Raw genomic sequence first — 20502 nt, 5'->3', positions numbered from 1 at the left:
TTCCTATGTACATTAAGGTTTAGGCAGCCCTGGAAGAGCACTGAGTGCCTGGTATATTCATTAGGGTGTAAGCTGTCAAACTTTAATATGCATCAGAATCACTGACTTAAGCACTTGTTGAACCTAGATTGCTAGGCCCCACCTCCAGATCTTTTGGTTGAGTTGCTCAGGGGTGAGGTTTTCAAACAAGTTTTCAGGTGCTGCTGCTGCAGCTGGTCTGGTAACCATACTTTGAGAAGCACTGCCATGGAATTACTTTGGAATATCTCTGTGAACTTTATTGAAGACTGCAATATCTTCCCATGACTCTTGGTATATCTGTATGAACCAGAATTCTGGGGAGAGAGTCCTAAGGTTTAATATAGTATAACGTGTCTTATGACATTATATACCTAAATCTAAAAGCCTCCCTTCCTGGAGAATTGCTGCTATCATCCCTTACTCATTTATTCGATCACACTCTGGGTAGCTGTTGGGTCCACCGCATACTTGATGCCGAGAGACTCTAATGAAAGTTCAAAACACAGTTCCTAACTTCATGAGGCTTACTCTCAAAGAAAATAAAAATGAAATGATAAATAACGGTGGCATCAGATGGCGAAGAGCTGAGGTTAAGTAAGTGGCACAGACCACGTATGATTTAATTTCAGAGAGAGGGGGAATACCTGAAACTATATACAAGACTATGTACTTCAGCCTAGCTAGAGTAGAAAGTCGCCGTATAGAATTTGTGGAAGATAAGGTTGGGGAGGGAGCAGGCCAGGGTGAGAAAGCACCTTCTCATTTCTTAATGCCTTTTCAAGAGGTTGTTTTAAAACTTTGAGGTTTCCTCTGGTCTGGATAATGATAAATCAATGCTATCAGCATTGTAAATCATGCTACAGGGTGGACATACTGGGAAAACCTGTATCTAGAGACAGAGAGAAAAGACAACTTATAAGCAGAGATGACTGGGGGGGGGGGGGGGGGCGGCGGGAAGTAGCAGTAGTAATTTAATAACAGGGATAATAATGCCCAACTTGTACTGACCCCTTTACACTGCCAGGTACTTGTGCTTAACAACTGTCATGCACTATTCATTTAATCCAAACAACAGCGCATGATATAAATGTACTCAAACCTCCTTGCTCCAAGTGAAAACCGAAGCTTTTTAAGGATGCATTACGATTTAAGGTCTCGCCCAGTTTAAATCCAGGCAGTTCTCCAGGGTGTGGGGTCCCAGTCCATGAATCGAGAGGGCTCGGGCCTGTCTGGATCATACGTTCCAGTTCTCATAAACTCTGCGTCAGCGAGGAACCCAAAGAGCAATTGAGAGGAGAGAAATCCTCGGACGCATTAAAGTCGAGGAACCTGTGGGGCCAGTGCATCCAAGGCGCGGACAGGGAGGGGCTGCTACATGAAATGCAACAGGGGTTAGCCTGAGCCAGCCGGGGTCATGGAACCTCTCCTGGCTTCCTCCGGCCACTCTGATGACAGAATCTGTAGTAGGTTGCACGGGGGAGCTGACTCGGGGCGGGAGGCTTCCCTGGGTAGTGTATTTGCCTATGAATACTTCAAATAGTTAAGTGAAAACTGAAGGCTTTGAAAGCGGGAGAGGAAGCTCTTGGGAGGGCCCCCGGCCCGCCTGGAAGTGAGGCAGAAAAGAGGAGAAATGGCTGGCGAGTGCTTAACGCCGGAGACGAGGAACAGCCCTGCCCAGTCCAGATGGGGGGCCGCAGGGCGGCGGGCGCGATTCCGGAAGATTCAAACCGTTAAGGTGACCAGAACAATTTGAAAAAGGAAACAAACTTCCCCCCGAGCCTCGCCCGCGGGGCCCCGAGGCGGGCCTTTGCATTCGAAAGGGCATTTTTCAAAAGAGGGTTTCAGGGACGCGGGAGTGTCGGCCCGCTGGGAAGCGCGCAGCAGGAGCAGTGCCGCAGAGCGGCCACCAGCCGGCTTTGTACTTGGCGGCCAAGCGCGGCCCGGGAGTTTCGGCCACGGCCCGGGAGTTGAGGCCACGCCCCCTTTGCAGAGCGAGCTGCAGTCGCTGATTGGCGCGCCACGGACCAATGGGCGCGCCGGGGCGGCCCGGGCTGTCAGCGCGCGCTGCAGCAGTGCCGGCCGCAGCCTGTCCTCCCCTGCTCGGAGCCCCGCAGCCAGCGCAGCCTTCCCGGGAAGCGGGACCGCCGCTCGCGAGCGCAGCCCTGCCCAGCCCGCCAGCCGCGCGTCCGGGTGCCCGCGCCCCACGGCCACAGCCTAGCTGCGCTATAGCTCACGGAGCATGTGCAGACCTACAGGCGCTAAGGTGCTATCCGTCCGGGGGGACTTATGAGCAGTCGTGACTGTCACGCCTAGAGAGACCTTTCGGGGGCTGTCGCCGCGCCTCTGCGTCGCGGGTGACACTGCGGTGCTCGCGGTTAGGGCAGCAGCTGCCTCTTGGTGGAGGCGTCTTGGGCTCCGTGCGTCCTCCCTCTCCTTCCTCCTCTGCTCGCGCCTTCCTCCCCCCGCTGCTCGCTGCTTCCCTCACCCTCTCACACCCGCAGCCTCCCGGAGTGGGAAGCCGCGCGGCCCCGCCGTTCCTCTCCCTAAGGGGCCTCCTCACTTCGGAGATGCAGTGACAAGTTAATATGGGCGTCCAAGCCTCGGTTTCCCAGGAGGAGAATCGAAAGAGGGAACAGCCCCTGAGCGCCCAGATCCCTTGAACAGGCCGCCTAGGACGCGCGAGAAACCCGCCTTCAGCATCCGTCCAGGTGGAACCAGCTGAGCGCAGCGACCAGTCCTCTGCCCCATCCTACAACCCGAAGGCGCGCTCGCCGGTTTGCTCTGACTCCCAGACCCGGGGTTTTCTTTTCTTTTCTTTCTTTTTTTTTTTTTTTTTCCTCCGCTGGTGGTGGGCGCCTCGCGGGCCGAGGCCCGGCGCCTGCTCTGCTGCCCGCGCTGCCTTTAGCGGTCGCCTCCGCCGCCGCTGCCAGGGACGTGCTGGGAAAGCCGAAGCCCCGGGAGAAGATGCCGGCCATCCTGGTCGCCTCCAAAATGAAGTCGGGACTGCCCAAACCCGTGCACAGCGCCGCGCCCATCCTGCACGTGCCCCCAGCCCGGGCCGGCCCCCAGCCCTGCTACCTCAAGCTGGGAAGCAAGGTGGAGGTGAGCAAGACCACCTACCCTAGCCAGATCCCCCTGAAATCCCAGGGGCTGCAGGAGCCGGCGGGGGAGGGGCTCCCGCTGCGGAAGAGCGGCTCGGTGGAAAACGGGTTCGATACCCAGGTGAGAGGCGATGTGTGCCGGGGCACTGTTCTGGGAGGGTGGGCGGGCGAATACTTCTTGGGGGGAAGGTGGCACGGCTGGAGGAGTGAAAGGGCTACCCGGTGGGCGGAGAAGGGAGCCGTTCTACTTAGGCTGGCAGATCTGGGGATGCGCTAGGAGAGTGGGCTGGCCGGTGGGTGTGGCCCGGGTGCCAGAGGTTTGCCTTCAGGAGCTTTGAGAGACCGGGGTGGGGGTATGCCAGCAGCTTCCTTCTGGGGGGTACGGGTGGCGTGTCCATACACACACACACGCACGCACACACACAACCGTGCGGCTCTGGAAATGTCAGTTCCTGCATGTTGAGAGCTTGGCCTCAAGAAGGCAGTGTCTTCTGCAGCGGCTGATTGGCTGTCGGTTCTGCAGAGATTTTGTGTCTGCCAAGCAATGGTCTGAAAGTCTCTTGGGCTCGATGCCCCCTGGTCTGGCTGCAAGATCCAGGAAAAGGTGTCTGGGGGGTGCAATCAACCTGTTCCCCTCGGTTTGAAGATGACCGGCCCCTGCCCGTCCCTTGGGCCGACAGGATTCCAGGCACTGTGCTGGGATTGCCCTAGGAGTGCCCGCTGCACCAGCGGGAAGCGGGCAGCTGCAGACTCCTGGCGTCTTGACTGGCTGTTGCGGTGGGGGGTGAGGATGGCGGTGGGGGTGGGGGTGGCTGTTTCCAAATGGCTGCCTGAAGTTAAGCCCCTCCTTCCTGGGTAGTAAATCCTGGCGCTGGTAGCCTGGGTGACTGGGTGTGGGGATGGCTGGTGGCTTGGGCTTGAAGAGAATTGGTGACTTCTACCTTTCCAGACAGAGCCTGCATCACCCAGTCGGGCTGGGTGACAGGCCTTGGCCATGCAATCTCTTTTAAGGAAATCAGCAAGGGCCAATCAGTTTCTCTTGGCCTTCTGCCCTCCCTGCTCCCTTTTTTTTTTTTTTTTTTTTCCTCATCTGGTAGGAGGGAGCAGGGGCATGCTGTATTTTCTTGGCAGTCATTCAGCAGGGACTTTTGGGGACAGGCTGACCTGACGGATGTGACTGTCCCAGTCAGGAGAGGCAGGAAGCCAGAGGGGGAGGTGGTTTGGGGCTGGTGTCAGGGAAGTGGCAACAGACCAGCTGACCTTTTTGGCACTTTCTTTTCTGCTGACACTGTCTCCACCTTCTCCTGGAGCTTTCTCTGATCAGAGGCTAGAACTCAACACATTGCTAACCTTTCCGATGGAGGAACTGGAGCTGGGAGCTAATTGTAAGCAGACTTTTGGAACTCTGGGCTGGAGAAGGCTCTCGAAGCAGATTAAGCTCCCAGGCCAGGCTGATAAGCATGCCCCTTGCTGCTGCACTTGCTAAACATTTTTGGAAGCTGACAGGTTTGAGTGATGGCGTGTGGGAGGAAAACAAGATTTCACCCTGTGCTCCAGAGGGCCTGTCTCTGCTAGGAGTTTGTGCTGTGTTCTCTTTTTCTGCTGTTAGCCACAGGATTTGTCCAGTGGGCTCCCAAATGGGAATGAGCTCAGGGATTCACTCTTGGGAGGTTTTCCTATCCATCCTTGGAGACGGGGTTTATGAGGTATGGTGGGTGGTATGTGGGAGGCCAGAACAGTGACTCTGGGATGTGACACACACCCTCCAACCTGATGAGAAGGAACTGAGGAATGAGAGGGAAAGTAGACACAGGGATTGTTTCCACCCAGGCAGCTGTTCTGCCTTTGCCATTTGACCCTATATTTAACAAACATGGTTGGAGGACTTGCAGGGGGCAGGTTCTGGAAAGGTGATTCATCACCTTCTTTCCTGAAAAAATATTCTCCAGCTGTTCATGGAGGGGCTGGCAGGGGCCCGGTCCCTCGGCTTTGCTCTCCTCCCTCACTCTTGGCCCACCATACCCAAATGCCCCCATTGCACCTGTCTTGCCCTCAGGGGAGGAGGCCAATCCTTCTGATCATGAGGATGGTTTGGATGGACAATTTCCTTGGCAGGAAATTGACTCCTTCCTGGTGGGCTATCCGATTTTTTACCAGCCTGCTTTCCTTATCCATGTTTGGGCTTCCTGAGGGCTCTTCCCTGCGGCAAGCAGCAGATCCTTGTCCTTACTTACTGCCCCACACTGGCATCAAAGTGACTTTGGCAAAGGCAGTTTTGCCTTCTTTGGACAGGGCCTTCTTTCACTCTACCTAACATAGTAGCCCATTCGCCCTCCAGGAAAGCCTCTCTATTATAGCTTAAGGACTGTGTCTGGCTGGACTTCTGCGGTCTCGAATACAAAACCTGGTATTTATCACTAGAAGATACTCAGGAAATGTCGAGTTATAGGGCAGATGATATCTTGGGGCCTCTGACTCTCCCTTTTATTCAGGGAGTTTCTCTCAGGAGGATGAGTTGTGCAGGGGTCAGTACACAGATTTTAAAGTCAGGTGGATATCCGTGGTGTCCTGTTTCTGCCATGCACCAGCTGAGTGACCTGGTCAGTTAACCTCTCTGGGCCTCAGTGTTCCCCTCTGTACAAATGGGCAGAAACAACCACACAAATTGTAAGGACTGAGAAAAATAACCTAGGAAGTATTTAGCCCGGTGTCTGGCAAGTAAGCAACACTTAATATAATTAGCTATTTATATTGCCAAACCAAGAGATAAGGCTATTAGAACCTAGATCTAATAGCCTCTAAGTGAGAAAAGGCATAGCTTATCTCTCTAGCCCTTGAAAAGGTATTCATCATCAGTTCACAAGAATTTACAGAGCATCTCTCAGTACCGGGCATGGTGGGAAGGTGAGGGAAGGGCATGACTACTTGTTTAGTGCTCACGGTACCCGGCTTTTTATATATGATATCATTTCACCCATAGTAACATTTAAAGCAGTTGGGACCTTTTGTATAACAATAATGTTCTATAACAATAATAATACAATAATGGCAATCCGATAATATAATAATGGCAAGTCCAATGATATAATAATGACAAATCAATAATGATATAATAATGACAAATCAAACAATACAATTACTTCCTACATGCCAGGAATTGTTCTAAAGACTAGTACGTAAAAGACCTCATTTGATTGTTATGACAATGCAATGACATAAATGTTAGTATTCTCATTTTACACACAAGGAAACTGAGGCAAAGACCAGGTTAGTAACCTGGGGAGTAGCAGAAGTAGAATTAAAACTTGGACGGTCTGGCTCTGGAGTCCATGCCCTTAACCACTATACACAGGTAAGCACAGAGACTTTCGGCTTACTGGCAGGCCCTAGTGAGACCACTGCTCTAACCCTTGAGCTAGAAGAGCGAGTGAGACTCTGCAAGTCTGGGGGAACTTGCTCCAAGTCATCGTGCTCCAGTGCGATGGAACAGAGAGTCCGACTCAGGTTGGTGTAGCTTCAACACTGGTGGTCCGGCACCCTTCATAGCTGCCTACCTCCATCATTTACCCTGGCGGGTGGATGGGGTACATAGACATGGCCTGGGCCTTGGGGATTTCCTAGTCTAGTTGGGAGATGTAACCAAATGTGCCTAGAGCAACAGGACACAACACAGAGAGGGCTGGAAGGGATGCTTGGGGCTCAAAGGAAGGGAAGGGCCACGATGGCTGGAGAAATCCAGAGGGCCTCCTGGAGGAGAATGGGCTTCAGAGATGGGCAGCCCTGGTTGGGTGGGGAGAAGAGGAAGTGACACGCTCATGAGAGGGAAGGATGAGGAGCAGGGCCATGTGTTGGTGCAGAGCAGAAGATGATGTCACTGCAGAGAAGCCGCACTTTCATACAACAGGTAATTGTTCTGTATCTAGTATCTTCCTTTTTTTAAAATTTTTTTCTTAACGTTTATTTATTTTTGAGGCAGAGAGAGACAGAGCATGAACGGGGGAGGGGCAGAGAGAGAGGGAGACACAGAATCGGAAGCAGGCTCCAGGCTCTGAGCCATCAGCCCACAGCCTGACACGGGGCTCAAACTCACGGACCACGAGATCGTGACCTGAGCTGAAGTCGGACACTTAACCGACTGAGCCACCCAGGCGCCCCTGGTATCTTCCTTTTAAAACATGGTGATGAGGGAACAACAAAAGCATCGGGCAGTTGAAGGATTGGCTCTTTCTAAAGTTTGTTTGTTTTGAGAAGGAGAGCACACATGTGCGCGAGCAGGGGAGGCACAGAGAAAGAGAATCCCAAGCAGGCTCCGCACTATCAGTGCAGAGGCAGAGCCCGCCGTGGGGCTCGAACTCACGAACCGTGACATCATGACCTGAGTCGGACACTTAAGCAGACACTTAACCGACTGAGCCACCCAGGTGCCCCTGAAGGATGGGCTTTGCATGCTGGCTGGTGAATGAGAATTCTGCGCATGCAGGCTCCTTAGGAGAAGGTGGGAGGTGGTGTCCATAAAGACCTGGTTCATAATAGACCTTTGGGAAATGACAGTGATTATCGTTATTAGCTTGGGGTTCAGAATATTCAACATGGTAGTTACAGGGGAAGAGAGGCAGTTCTCATGGCTCCTTTTATTATGCAGCAACTCTCTTCGGCCAGTGACAGCCCTCTCCTCCCAAGCTGGCTCTCCATGTCCAATAAGTGTGAGAAGACCTAAGGTAGCCAGCAGACAGCCTTAGGTGCGGCCCCTCTGTCAACTGCCCAGGCCCCTCACCTTGAACCTCTCCCACAAACCTACAGCTCGGCTCCACCCCCACTGGGGGGAGGGGACTGCTATGGAGCAGCACATCCCTCCCGAATTCTCCTCCTGGTGCTGGGATACCTGGGCCTTCCCCCAATAGTGAACATTTATAGCATCTGCTCTGTTAACGTGGTGTATAAATTATGACCATATGCAAAGAATTGTTTTAGAGGCATGCTCTGCGTTAGTTCAGAAACCCTGGCCGGCCGACCTTCAGATAAGGAATGCGCATGAGCTATTTGAGGAGAGGTTAGCTTATTTTTAAGAAGCAGCTGCAGGGAAAAAATTATATATATAATACTTTGATATTTCCTGTTTTTAGGAGCCTGGTGTTCAACTTGCAACTCATTTCTTTAAAAAAGTAATTAGAAGTGATTGAAATCCTCTGTGGGTGTTTTAGATGTTTAAAAAGAAAGAGCAGGCGAGGCCCCTGGGAGGAGAGCACAGCTCCAAGCTTACAACCTGTTGCAACTTTGTCCCATTGTGTTTTGATTAGACTCCTTACTCCATCATCAAAGTTGATTATGGATTTGATTAGTGCATTTTTCTGCCATTGTGTTATTCCCTTTCTTCTCCTTCTCAGTTCTTCGAGGGGAATGTATAGCATGGTTATCTGCCAACATGCAAGAATGTTTATATTTCACATATTATTGCTTATTCCGTGGGTTAATTTTCTGAAGACACTTTAAAGGTGGGACTGGTGGCTTATTTAGGATATCGTTATGTGTGTGTCTATATGCATGTAAATACATCTACTTCTGGCTATGCGTAATACACATGTATACACACACATATACAAACATATACACATGGAACAGCTTAAAGTAATGAGCACATGGAAGCAGGCACACACACATCAAAGGCCCGGCTGGAGGAGTTGCAGCCCGATTTCCAGCTTTCAGGATAGCTGGATTGGCCTCCCCCCTCCTCGCACCGTCTTCCTCTGTGACCGAGGCTGAAGCAACCAAATCTTGGTGTCCTGTGTTATTGACTTATACGGCAAGAGATGGGGCCGTGAGAGAGGTGTTTTAATTAAGCCTTTGTGAAGTTCCCGAGGCTCGTCTGAAAAAGACAAACTGCCCTGTGAGATTTTGGCTTGGGGTCAGAGATTTGATATCTTAGAATCAGCCTCGGCTGCAGGGAAGGGGGCATTTATGGAGTATCTGCTACGTGCCTGTTAGTCTCTGCTGCTTTAAAAAAATGTATATATGGTCGGCTTTAGCTCAAGCGGTTACTTCGCATGTGGTTATTAAACATATGTATACATATATTATATATATAAAACAAACATATATTTGTTTTGTAAATGTATTTTGTACATATATTGCTTTATACACCTATTTCTTAAATATATATTTGGGTGTATTTGTTTCTATACGACTCGAGACACAAGAAATGGGTAAAATGTAAAGAGGGCTATGCGTTTCATATGAGGAAGCTTAGAGCAAAGGAAATTTGCATTTCAAGGCAGTTTTACATGGTAGATTGGGCTTCACTGAGAGACACAGCAGGGTTTGAATCCAGGCTTGGGGCACATTACTTAACGTCTCTAATTGTCAGTGTCTTCACCTATGAAGTAGAAACGGGTACAGGTAGGTTATTGAGCACAGTGCCTGGCATATAGTAAGCATGGTTTTGCCTATTTTTATCACCTAAGGTCAGAGCCAAGTTCGAAAACCAGATCTGCCTCATTCCAAGCTCATGTTCTTTCCACCCTCCCTACCTCTCTCCCCAGCGTACGGTTCATTACTTAGAAGGACAGATGTGAAAACAGAGAGCGTAGCAGGGCTTTGGTTAGATGAATGGGAAGCAAGAATAAATTAAGAACAATGGCCTCTAAATGAGTCATATCCAGAGTTGTGAAATGAAACCTCCACATTTTGGTTCCAGACATGCCGTCCCTCTAGCACCAACCAAGCTGAGGGATCTATTGCACACCAAACTTATGGAAAAGTCTTCTTTGTAACACTGTCTGAGCTAGCACTGTAGCCACTGGACAATATAACGGCCTTGCCCAGGACCAAGAATGGAACAGTCCCATTGATTGGGCTTCTGAATGGCTGCTTATTGTTTCGAGGGTAGAAGGAAAGCCCTCTTCCCTCGCGGCTGGCATGATTACGGTGGGAGCCGGACCTTGTGATCTGTTTGGTCATTGAGTTGCCCCAAGGCATGGCCGGCTGCTCAACGGTGTTTTACTAATTGCCTCGTGGCCAATTTGAATGGCTACTCTGTCTCCTGCTCACATTGTTCAAGGAGATGGACAATGTGTTCCTAGAATGTCTTGGTCAGGATGGGTCATGTGATTTGGGGAATAAAACTGGGTCAGGCTTTTTGTGTTTTCAGTCCACACCCGACAATAGTGAGTGACACAAAAGTTTTCTCAGGAACCTCAAGTCACCCACACAGAACCTAAAGTATGACTCATGATTTATGTCCCTTTCCCAAGAAAAACAGACCCTCTCTTGTGTTTTGCAAACAATGGCCCCACAGCCTCAGAATATTCTGTCTTTCCTTCCAAGCGAAACCTTCGTACCTTCAGTGAAGTTTATGTTGTTCTAATCCCCACCCTGTCTTGGTGGGAGTCAGGATAATTAGGAGCCTCGTTCCCAGAGTTCTTGTGGGGCCTTTGAAACAAAAAATCCGTTACTCACAGCAGTGTGACACCATAGAAATAATGATAATAAGGGTCACTGACACTGAACATAGCCTCTGTACGAGCATAATGCATAGCACCAGACATGTATCATGTCGATCAAGCCTCACAACATCCCATGAGGAAGATGCTACTTCCTGAGGAGAAGTGGAAATGACAGCTCTGGGAGTCAGCAACTTTGGTTCTAGTTCGATCGCGTTGGACACTTTGCTGCATGACCTTCGACAGGTCCCATTGTCTGTTGAGCTTCAGTTACCTCACCTGTGAAATGGAGAGGATCATTCTTGCTCTACCTTTTTTGAAGGGTTCTTGCAAAGCTTAACAGATGCAACGATTAGGACCGAGACACTGGCTTAAGCACCTTACACCATAAATATCCTTTAAGCAGACCAAGGCTGAGAGAGGTTAAACTACTTTTCCAAGTAGCACGGCTAGTAAGTGATAGACCCAGAATTTGAGCCCATATCTGTTTCACCCCAAAGCAAGGGTTCCTCAATAGCAAGGGTGAAAGCACTTTGAAAAAAATACCTGATCCTGGGTGGCTCAGTCAGTTAAGCCACTGACTCTTGTCCGACAATCAAGTGTCCGACTCTTGATTTCAGCTCACGTCATGATCTCACGGTCCGTGAGCTCGAGCCCCGCATCAGGCTGTGTGCTGATAGCACGGACCCTGTTTTGGATTCTCTCTCTCCCTCTCTCTCTCTGCCTCTCCCCTGCTCACGTGCATGCATGAACTCTCTCTCTCTCTCAAAACAAATAAACAAACATTTTTTAAAAATCTGAAAAGCGGAGCACCTAGGTGGCTCAGTGGGTTAAGCGTCCGACTTTGGCTCAGGTCATGATCTTGCAGTTCATGAGTTCGAGCCCCGCGTCAGGCTCTGTGCTGACAGTGTGGAGCCCGGAACCTGTTTCCGATTCTGTGTCTCCCTCTCTCTGCCCCTACCCCGCTCATGCTCTGTCTCACTCTCTCTCTCTCAAAAATAAATAAGCATTAAAAATTCTTTAAAGAAATCTGAAAAGCCATTGTTAATACTGAATCAAAGTAAATCGCTGTAAAATTTCCTTTGGGTTGGCACATGTGACATTTGGCCCCTCCCCTCTGCCCCTAGAGTTTGGAAATATTGAAAATATTCTTTCAAAATTAAATAAATGTTAGTTTATTTAGTTATTAGTTAAATCCCTCTGGGATTTGTAAAATTCCAAGTACACTGAGGCCACAAGGTCCACTAAGTGTTTATCGTGGTGTAGCTGGCAGGGCTGGTCCTGGAGAGAAGGGAAAAATGAGGAATTTGATCAGAATCATTTGTTAGCATGAGGAAGCAATCAGGTAAATTCAGATTATGGATCATTCTTTAAAACAACAGGCCTGGTGTCTTCAAAATGAACAATGTCATGAAAGACAAAAAATTTTAAAAGGTAGATGGAGACCAAAGACCTATGATGACCAAATCCAGTGAGATTCTTGACTGAATCCTGGATGAGCAAAACCATAAATTCTAGAAAGTTCCTTTTGGAGACAATTGGAGATATTTGAATTCAGATGGTGTATTAGATAGTATTCTTCTATCAGTGTTAATGGTATTAGGGTTATGTAAGAAAATGTCCTTTTTCTTGGGAGATACATACTGAAATATCTAGAGATATCAGCAACTAATTCTCAGATCATCCAGGGGAAAAAAAAGATTAGTATATCTGCAGAGAGGAGAAAGTAAATGTCATAAAATGTTAACAGCTGATAAATCTAGGTGAAGATACATGTGCAGTTCTTTCCACTTTTCTGTTTGAAATTTTTCAAAATAAAATGTTGAGAGACAAAGCAAAGCCCTGGCTAAAGAGTACACATTAGCAGTCCCCTTGACGTCTACAGTGTACCCAGGAGAACATAAATGAGATAGGAAGGGGTGAGTGAGTGAGTGTGAGTGTGTGTGTGTGTGTGTGTGTGTGTGTGTGTGTGCTCGCTGATAATAAATAGCCCAGCCAAGTTTATTTCACTGGGTTTAGGATCTGGACTCTTTATCTCTTTTCTGGTGCAGTGTGAGAATCTTGGCTTAATTCCTATTCTTTCATGAGAATAGTTGCTGACGGTTTATGGAATCACAAGATTCAGGTTGATTTGATAATCTTTTGTAAAAATCTAAGATGTTTCCAAAGTTGAAAGCATAAAAGAAATTGTTTTTAATGAGGGAACTTTTAAAAATATCAAAACCCCTGGTTGAGTCTTACTCATCTACCACTACGTAGGTCTCCTTTGACTGGCTAAATCCTCCTTGTCCTTCACCCATTCAAGCTCAGGCTTTGTGTCACCTCCTCCAGGAAGCCTTCCACCATCCCCAGGATAGTATCTCTCCTATATGGTCCCATAGCCTGCTCTGTAGCCCCTACAGCTTAGCCTGTGATTGCTTATTTAGCCAGACCATGGCTTCCCTGAGTCAGGGATGTGTGTCTTTTGATCTCTACTGATACAGGGTCAGCACATAGTAGATTCTTAGTTAATATTTGCAGAAGAAAAGAAGGATGGGAGGGGGAAGATGAAAGAAAGAATTGAAACACAGGAGTAAGTGGATATTGAGCACCAGCTGTGTTCATGAAGCTATGGCTAAGCCATGTGTTCTGCAGAACTCCCTCTTGGCTTGTGCACTGAGAAGATCATGTGATGGTGGGTGGCCAAGTGTAGGAGACACAGAGAGGGCAACCTGAACCTTGGCTGAGGCCAGCATCAAAGCTCTCCAACACCAGGTCTTAGAGAAACGCAGCTGGGCTGGCTGGGTAGAAGAAGGAGGCAGATTCCCTTACGCAAGGCTGTTTCCAGTGTCTAAACTGTCCGGCTGATCCAATGGAAGACCTCTCAGGATGTGACAATGACTGTGCAGTAGACTGGAGGGGTGGAGGGGGAGAGAACACTGTGGGCTCTGGAAGGCTTCGGCAGATACGTGCGCGCACACACTTTGGAAGGGGGACCTGAGAAAGGTTGTGAAGGATTTTAGCTGGTGAAGAAAAGGGGAGGGCTTCAAGAGTCCCAGGATGGGACAGCCTTCCAGGAATAATGATGACAGCAACCATTTACGTGCCATTTCCATACACTTAATCCTCACACGAATGTCCTGAGCCAATATTGATCCTGTTTTACCGGAAAGGAGAAAAATGAGGAGTCAGTAGGGAGACAAGCCTGAGAGGGGCCGTGGAACTTACTCAAGTCACACAGGTGGTATGGACGGGCAACAGAATTCATAGCTGGGTGTCTCCAATTCCCAAATCTCTTGACCTCTGCCTTCTTGTGCCAGTAACTGGAGGAGGCCTGAGCCCCGTACGGAGGTGCTGCTTTAGACAACCAAATGTCCAAACCCTCTTCTCCTTGGAGCCTGCCCCCCACTTCCCTGGCCTTGGCCTCCTGTTTGCTTCTTGCCGGGGCCTTCCGTGCCTGACCCAGCCCCTCCCCAGAGGCTCCGCATTTACAGAATAAGGATCCCCATTGGCTTTTGCCCACATCCTGCCGCCATGCGGGCACGATCTCGTTCTCTCACTGCCGTGGCTGCCGCCCCCCAGGTCACCCCTGTGCTGCAGGGCCCAGCGGGGTCCATGTGCTTAACAGCTGGCAGGACCTCTCTTCCTGTCCTCTCGCCGCAGGCCGCTCGGCTGCAGCACTGCAGACAGTCCCCATTTCATGCTGATTTGCTTTGATTCTTTTCAGACCTGGGAGTGACGCATGTTTACGTCAAAATGTGTGGGCCACAAGTGTTCTAGAGCTGTCAGACCTTCCGGTGTGGGAACTTTGGTTGTTTACTGTCTCTGGACAGAAGGCAGCTTTGGGGGGAAAAGCGCTATGTAGGTGACAAAACCAGATTCAGAATAACCAGGCTTATTGGGATGTCTGCTTAGCGATCGATCTGTGCCTCTCTGGACTAGACGCTTGGGACATCTGAGCCAGGGTGGGCCTTGGAGGCCTTAGAGGCCTATTTCCACAGCTCCATTGAGCAAGTGGGGACAGCATGGCCCAGAGAGGGGTAGGACTTGCCCACAGTCACCCAGCTATGAGAGCAGAACAAAACTGGAACTTAGGCCTCCCGTCTCCTGGCCCCAGGATTCTTTCCACCTCACGTATGGTAAGAACAGGGTCTACTCTCCTGAGTGGAGGCCTGATGGTTTGAAGAAGTGGAACCAGCCCTAAGCTATGTTCTTTTCCCCCTCCTTCTACCAAGTAATTAAGTATTCTTAATCCCTTCGTATTTGAAAGCTTTTGCATTTGGTTCAGTGAATCAGAAAACCAGGATCCCTTTGTGGTTGGTGCAAGAGACTATCACTGAACACCTCCCATGGGCCAGACACTTTACACCCATCATCTCATTTAAGCCTTACAACAATGTGATAAGACGGGTGGCATTCCTTCTACGTTTTGTGTGAGGCTCAGAGGAAGTCAGTGGCTTGACCAAGACTACACGGAGTCAGTACTGAAACTCTGATTTCATGTCCCTGCTCTTTCTGTCCAGCCTCTTGGATCCCCTCCACCTCCCAAGCTGGAAGTGAGAGCGACCCGGCTTAAAATCTTACCTCCTCGTTTATTGCCCAGGTGTCTAACGTCCCCAGTGCTGGTGTGGGGCCTGGGACACTGCAGGCTCAAGAAATAGTTGTTGAACTGCAGCTTAGGCAAGACAGTCCCACCAAGCCTCAGTTTCCTCAGGGAAAGTGTGGCATCTCAATGGGTCGTGCAGATTCAAGCAATTAGCGTGTGTGTAAAAATGCCTGGTGTGGGGTAGATGCTGTTATTTACTGAGGACTTACTATGTGCTGGATAGTCTTCTAGGCATTTTATGTGGATTTTCCGACCTAATCATCACAAAAGCAATCGCCTCTGAGTTAGGCACTTCAGTCATTGTCTCCGCTCTGTAGGTGAAGTAAGGCAAGTAGAGAGAGCTCAGCGACTTGCCCAAGGTCCCCCACCTATAATTGCAAGAGCCGGGCTTACAACTCAGACAGAACCTGCAGAGCCTGAATCTTTTACCCGTTGCGTGGTCCTCCGTCTGTGCTGCTTCTAATTAAACCCAAGGCTAGCTGAGGGTGGGGAGGAGAGAGACACATAGAGCTGAGGGCACAGAGAGGAGAAATGACTCGTTGAAGGCTGTCCAGCGAGAGAAGTAGTAAAACCCAACCGAGACTTGCCTTCCAAAGAAGCGTGGGGCTTAGTTCTTTAAAAGGCACTGTCTCTCCAATGGGAAGGGACAAACCGCTCAGCCCTGGGAAGCACTCCCAAACTGGACGTGGTCACCAAGAATCAGTGACTCCCAATTGCCTGGTGGACTGTGTGCCTTTCCCCTTTGGTCCCTCCTTCACACTCATTTGGAATCGTTCCTCCTCTGGATTGCAGAGCAGAAACCAATATAAATTTGACCTAGTCCCTAGAAATGTTTACCTGGCTAAAAATATGCCGGCTTTGTTATATTTTTAGCCAAATTTAGATTGAAATATATGAATTGCCCACACCCATGTATTAGGCATGAACTGTTGGTACATTTTGTAACAGGAAGCTGCTGGTTTTCCATTCCAGAGAACTGGAATTCGGTCAGAAATTTGTCATTTACAAATGCCAACTCTCACCACATTCCACTGCTGTTTTTAAGAGCGTCTCGTCACCTGGATTCAGAGGAAGCAGACCATGGGTGAGGCCAGGCTGGCCAGGCTGGCCTGGTGGCTTCTCCAGGTCTGGTGACTTCCAAGCGACCTCCATCTGGCTCTCCCCAGGCCCACACCATCTGCAGCGTGTTGCCTTTGGATTCGTGTATGGGCAGACAGGGTGCTTATTTTAGAACTGGAAGGAGAGGAGATGTATCAATAAAAAAAAAGAAAGAAAGAAAGCGAGCAAGCAAGGAAGGAAAAATCCATTCAGTGGTTTTAAAATATCTCACCCTTAACAGGGCAGATTATTTTTGTTTCTTAAAAACAATTGGTCATTTGCTCCTCGAAACAGAGCTAGAAAGAGAGATGTACAGGACTATAAAAAAGGAAAGGACTGGCAAGGTGTCCTGTTGGTTGTACCACCCTGACCCACCCCCAACCTCCAAAGCCTCTCCGGCTCCTGCTGGGCAGACTTGGGAACCTTAGAGCTATATCACAAAGACCCTGTTTTCTTATCCTTTATTTTATAGATGAGAAAGCCAAGCCTCAGGGCCTTTGCACTTGTTCTTTCTGCCTGAAATGTATTCCCAGATATTGACATGGTTCATTCCGTTACCTTTGGGCTCTGTTCAGATCTCACTCACTTTATTAAAGGTACCTTTTCTGACCACCCTGTATAAAATAGCAATCTGTCCTTTTATGTCTCCTTATCTTGCTTTATTTTTCTCCAGAACCAGAGCAGTCTCCTGGCGTGTTATGTGTTTGTTTATTATGTGCCTTCCTCTACTAGGCTTTCAGCTCCATGAGGACAAGGGATTTGTCCATTTTGTTCACAGCTCCATCCCCTGCACCTAGAACAGTGCCCAGCACATGGTAAGTGCTTACTAAGTATTTAGTGAGTAAGTGACAGGGGCTCATGCAGGATTTTAGGCAGAGCTGGGACTAGCATCCAGGTATGACTCCCAGCCGAGGGCTCGGACTCTGTTTCCTCACACCCTACTGAGAAATCTACAGTGTGTTCCTTAAGATGCTAATGGGCTGGGGCTCCTGGGTGGCTCAGTTGGTTAAGCATCCGACTTCGGCTCAGGTCATGATCTCGTGGTCTTTGAGTTCGAGCCCCGCGTTGGGCTCTGTGCTGACAGCTCAGAGCCTGGAGCCCACTTTGGATGCTGTGTCTTCTTCTCTCTCTGCCCCACCCCTGCTCACGCTCTGTCTCTCTCTCAAAAATAAATAAACTTAAAAAAAATTTTTTTAAAGATGCTAATGGGTCAAAATGTCATCCTTTTGGCAGTTTTATGTCTTTCATGGGGGCTCTTAGTGCAAAGAGTGGGTGGTTGTCTTAGCCCAAAAGTCAGTGTCTTCACACAGAGATGTGGGTGAGTTAGGTTTCTGGGAAAGGGTAATATTTTTGCTCAGGTTGGGGAATTCTTAACTTATGAGCAGACTCTTACTTTGTCCAAGTTTAGGGCTGGCTCTGAGATGTTCACAGTAGAATGTGGGGCTAAAAAAATTGGGTTTGCCAACAGGCACTGGCTCCATTTTGTCTTCAGTTTCCCTTCCTTCTCCCTTTCCTTCCTCCTTCCCTCCCTGCCTTCCTTCCTCCTCTCTCCCTGCCTGTCTTTGTTCAGGCCTCTTTTTGTGCTTTAACCTTTGTTAATAAGAGTATGGTCTGTGGACCAGCAGTAATGACATTACATGGAGGCTTGGTAGAAATGCAGAGTCTTGGGCCTAGTCCCAAGCCTTCTGAACCAGATTTGCATTTTAACAAGACCCCCCTACCCCAGTCATAGATGAATTAAAGTTTAGGAAGCAGAGGAGCATTTATGCCCTTACCCCTTCAGAACCAGGACTTACAAGAAGCCCCCTTACTATACTCAGTCACCACCTCTGTCTGGAGGCACAGGCCCCATTGCTTACAATTACTTTACCCTGTGATTAGGGATGGGAGGGATGGACAGGGCAGCCCTAGAGGGAGGGTATCATGAAAGAGACTCTAGAATCCATGCCCACTCGATTTCTTACATTGCTCTGTCTTATTGGCCTGTGTGCTGGGCTTTGCAGCTGATGTTTGGTCAGCATGATGGGCGTCTGTGATCTCTCTGGTAACTGCAGAAGGAGGGGAGAGCTAGTCTTTGATGCAAGAGCTCAGGATTAGAGTTGCAGCTCTCCACCCTGCCGGGTGTGCTCTGGGCTAGTTGAGATGGCATCTTCCAGAAGCTGGAGGCAGTTCCAGCTTCTCACAGATGGACTGTGAGATCCTTTTTAGCCCCTTCAGCAAACGGAGGACAGCCATTCCCACTGCCTTACAGAGCCCAACTCCCACAATCCCTTGCTGTTTGGAAGTCTCCTTCCCATTCTCCTTGAATTGCAATTGGAAATTAGATTGCTTGATTTCAGCACGTGGTTGGGAAGGAGGCGGGATGCATCCTCTGAGTACCAGGGGGAGGGGCTCACTGCGGTGATTCTGGGCCTTCCTTCTCTGCCTAGGGAAGCCTTCTCAATGGGCAGGTGCCGTGCATATGCAATCTGCCTGCCTGCTGAGGCATTTCTTTCAGTCATGCTGTGGTTATGTATTGATTTGGGGACAACCCATTGATAAGAGTGGAGCAGATTAACTGAGCCTCTGAATCAGGCTTTTTGGTGAAATTGTTGTCTAATGCTGACATTGGAGCTTTTTTGCTGCATTCTGTATAAATCGGGGCTATTTAAAAGCTGCTCATACGGTCACTGGTGCCATAGAAACGGCCTGTCCTTGTGCACACCCCTGTCTCAGTCAGGCATGGGCCATTGCAGGAGGAGAAAGAGGCTTGGTGTCCTCGTGGGAGTCTGCAGGAGGAAGAAAGTTAGTGGAAGGGGCAAAGGGGTGCTTTCTTCCCCACTCCCCAGCTCCTCTAGACTTGTCTCACATAACTCCATCCAAGTCACGTGGAGGAGACATCCCCAGCCACCCTCAAGTCCAGCCCTGGCCCTGAGTGGAGGCAGAGAAACTGCCCTGTGACAAGCCTGATACCGAGAAGGTATTTGTGTATGTGTATGCATACGTGCATGTATGCGTGTGAGCGCCTGTGTGTGCACAGGCATGTGTACGTGCGTGCGTGTGCATAAGCATGTGTGTGTGTGTGTGTGTGTGTTTCTGTCCAGATGCTCCTTGAGAGGCTGTAGAAAATCCATTTTGACCCCTAGCAGCACCATAGCAGCAAGGCAGTGTGGGGAGGCTGAAAGAGCACTGTTCTTGGAGTCAAGAGACTTGAGTTCTCTTTCTAGACCCTCCTTTAACAAACCGCGTGACCCAGGCACATAGTTCTTTGCCAGGAGCATGTGGAGTTATTCAGATAGTACACATGTCCAGACATCTCCCTTACAGAGGCAGGCCTGGGGTGAGGCTTCAGCATCTGTATTTCTTAGGGTTCTGCAGCAGATTCCAAGGTACACGTCGGGGTGCGATTTCTCAGACTTGAGACCAGCTCCGTCAGAGAAGGCAGGATAATGAAGTGGGTAAGAGCGAGTGGTCACGGCCACGCAGACTAGGGTTTGGATTCCGGCTCTCTCCACATAGGATACCAGCTTAGGTGGGTTGCTAAATTTGCCCCCGCCTCCTCATCTGCTCTAGGGGCGTGAGATGAATGACCTCACAGGGCTGCTCTGAGCATTACATGCCACAAAGTATATGAAGCATGTGGCAAGCACCTGGCATGTGATGAGTTCTCCATAAATGTTAGGTCTTGGGTATGTGTGTGTGTATTTTTTGCTGCACCCTAATATACGGATAGAAACCTCTCAAGTAAGTCCAAGGCAGAATGCAGTCGAGAAATGAGATGGCAGAGCTCACTTATATGAGTGTTATTTGGCAATAAGGAAACCAGCTAATGCATTCTTTGTAATAGTTATTAACAGGAAAGGGAGTGTGCAAAGAGTGGTCCTATGGGAGTGTGCTCTCTTGCTCCACAATAGTGATTCTTCAACTTCAGTGTGCATCGGCATTGCCTCGGTGCTTGTTAAAGGGGCAGAGCCCTGGGACCCCAGCCTCAGAGCCTCTGATTTTGCAGACCTGGGTGGGGCCCGTGAATTTGTATTTTGGTCTGTAGCCCCTGCTCTGACAAAGACTGGTCCAGAGTAAAAGATCAAATTGGATGATGAAGAGAAAGGGGAGCTAGGTGGGTCGGGCGGGCCAGAACGGGGTCCCAGACAAAGTGACCGGGGCTGAGGCTTGAATGCATGCATCCGGGATCTAGAGACAATGGGGCAGCATGTTCTGGATTCGGTGTGGCGAGCAGATGGCAGAGGGCTCTCGTGAACAGGGAGCCCTGGCCCTTCTCCCT

General features: G+C 49.4%; 1 protein-coding gene across 7 annotated transcripts in view; it reads left to right on the top strand.

The window, feature by feature from the left end:
* Nucleotides 1-20502, top strand: part of NAV2 (neuron navigator 2) — a 732958-nt gene that overhangs the window by 334607 nt on the left and 377849 nt on the right. For 5 of the 7 annotated variants that reach the window (XR_013550161.2, XM_078433312.2, XM_078433313.2 and 2 more), the window contains exon 1: nucleotides 2111-3243. The exons of 1 other annotated variant lie outside the window; for it this stretch is intronic. Coding sequence is in view for 5 of the 6 variants with exons in the window: in XM_078433312.2 (XP_078289438.2) it covers nucleotides 2986-3243 (258 nt within the window). In the remaining variant the exon portion in view is untranslated. Of the gene's footprint in view, nucleotides 1-2110; nucleotides 3244-20502 lie in introns of those variants that run through there. One more of the 7 variants, XM_078433314.2, reaches the window with a different exon arrangement.

The sequence above is a fragment of the Panthera onca genome, chromosome D1 (genome assembly GCF_046562875.1).
Source record: "Panthera onca isolate mPanOnc1 chromosome D1, mPanOnc1 haplotype 2, whole genome shotgun sequence".
Lineage (NCBI taxonomy): Eukaryota > Metazoa > Chordata > Mammalia > Carnivora > Felidae > Panthera > Panthera onca.
The sequence above is the reverse complement of the archived record's forward strand: the minus strand, read 5'-3'. Positions and strand labels throughout refer to the sequence as shown.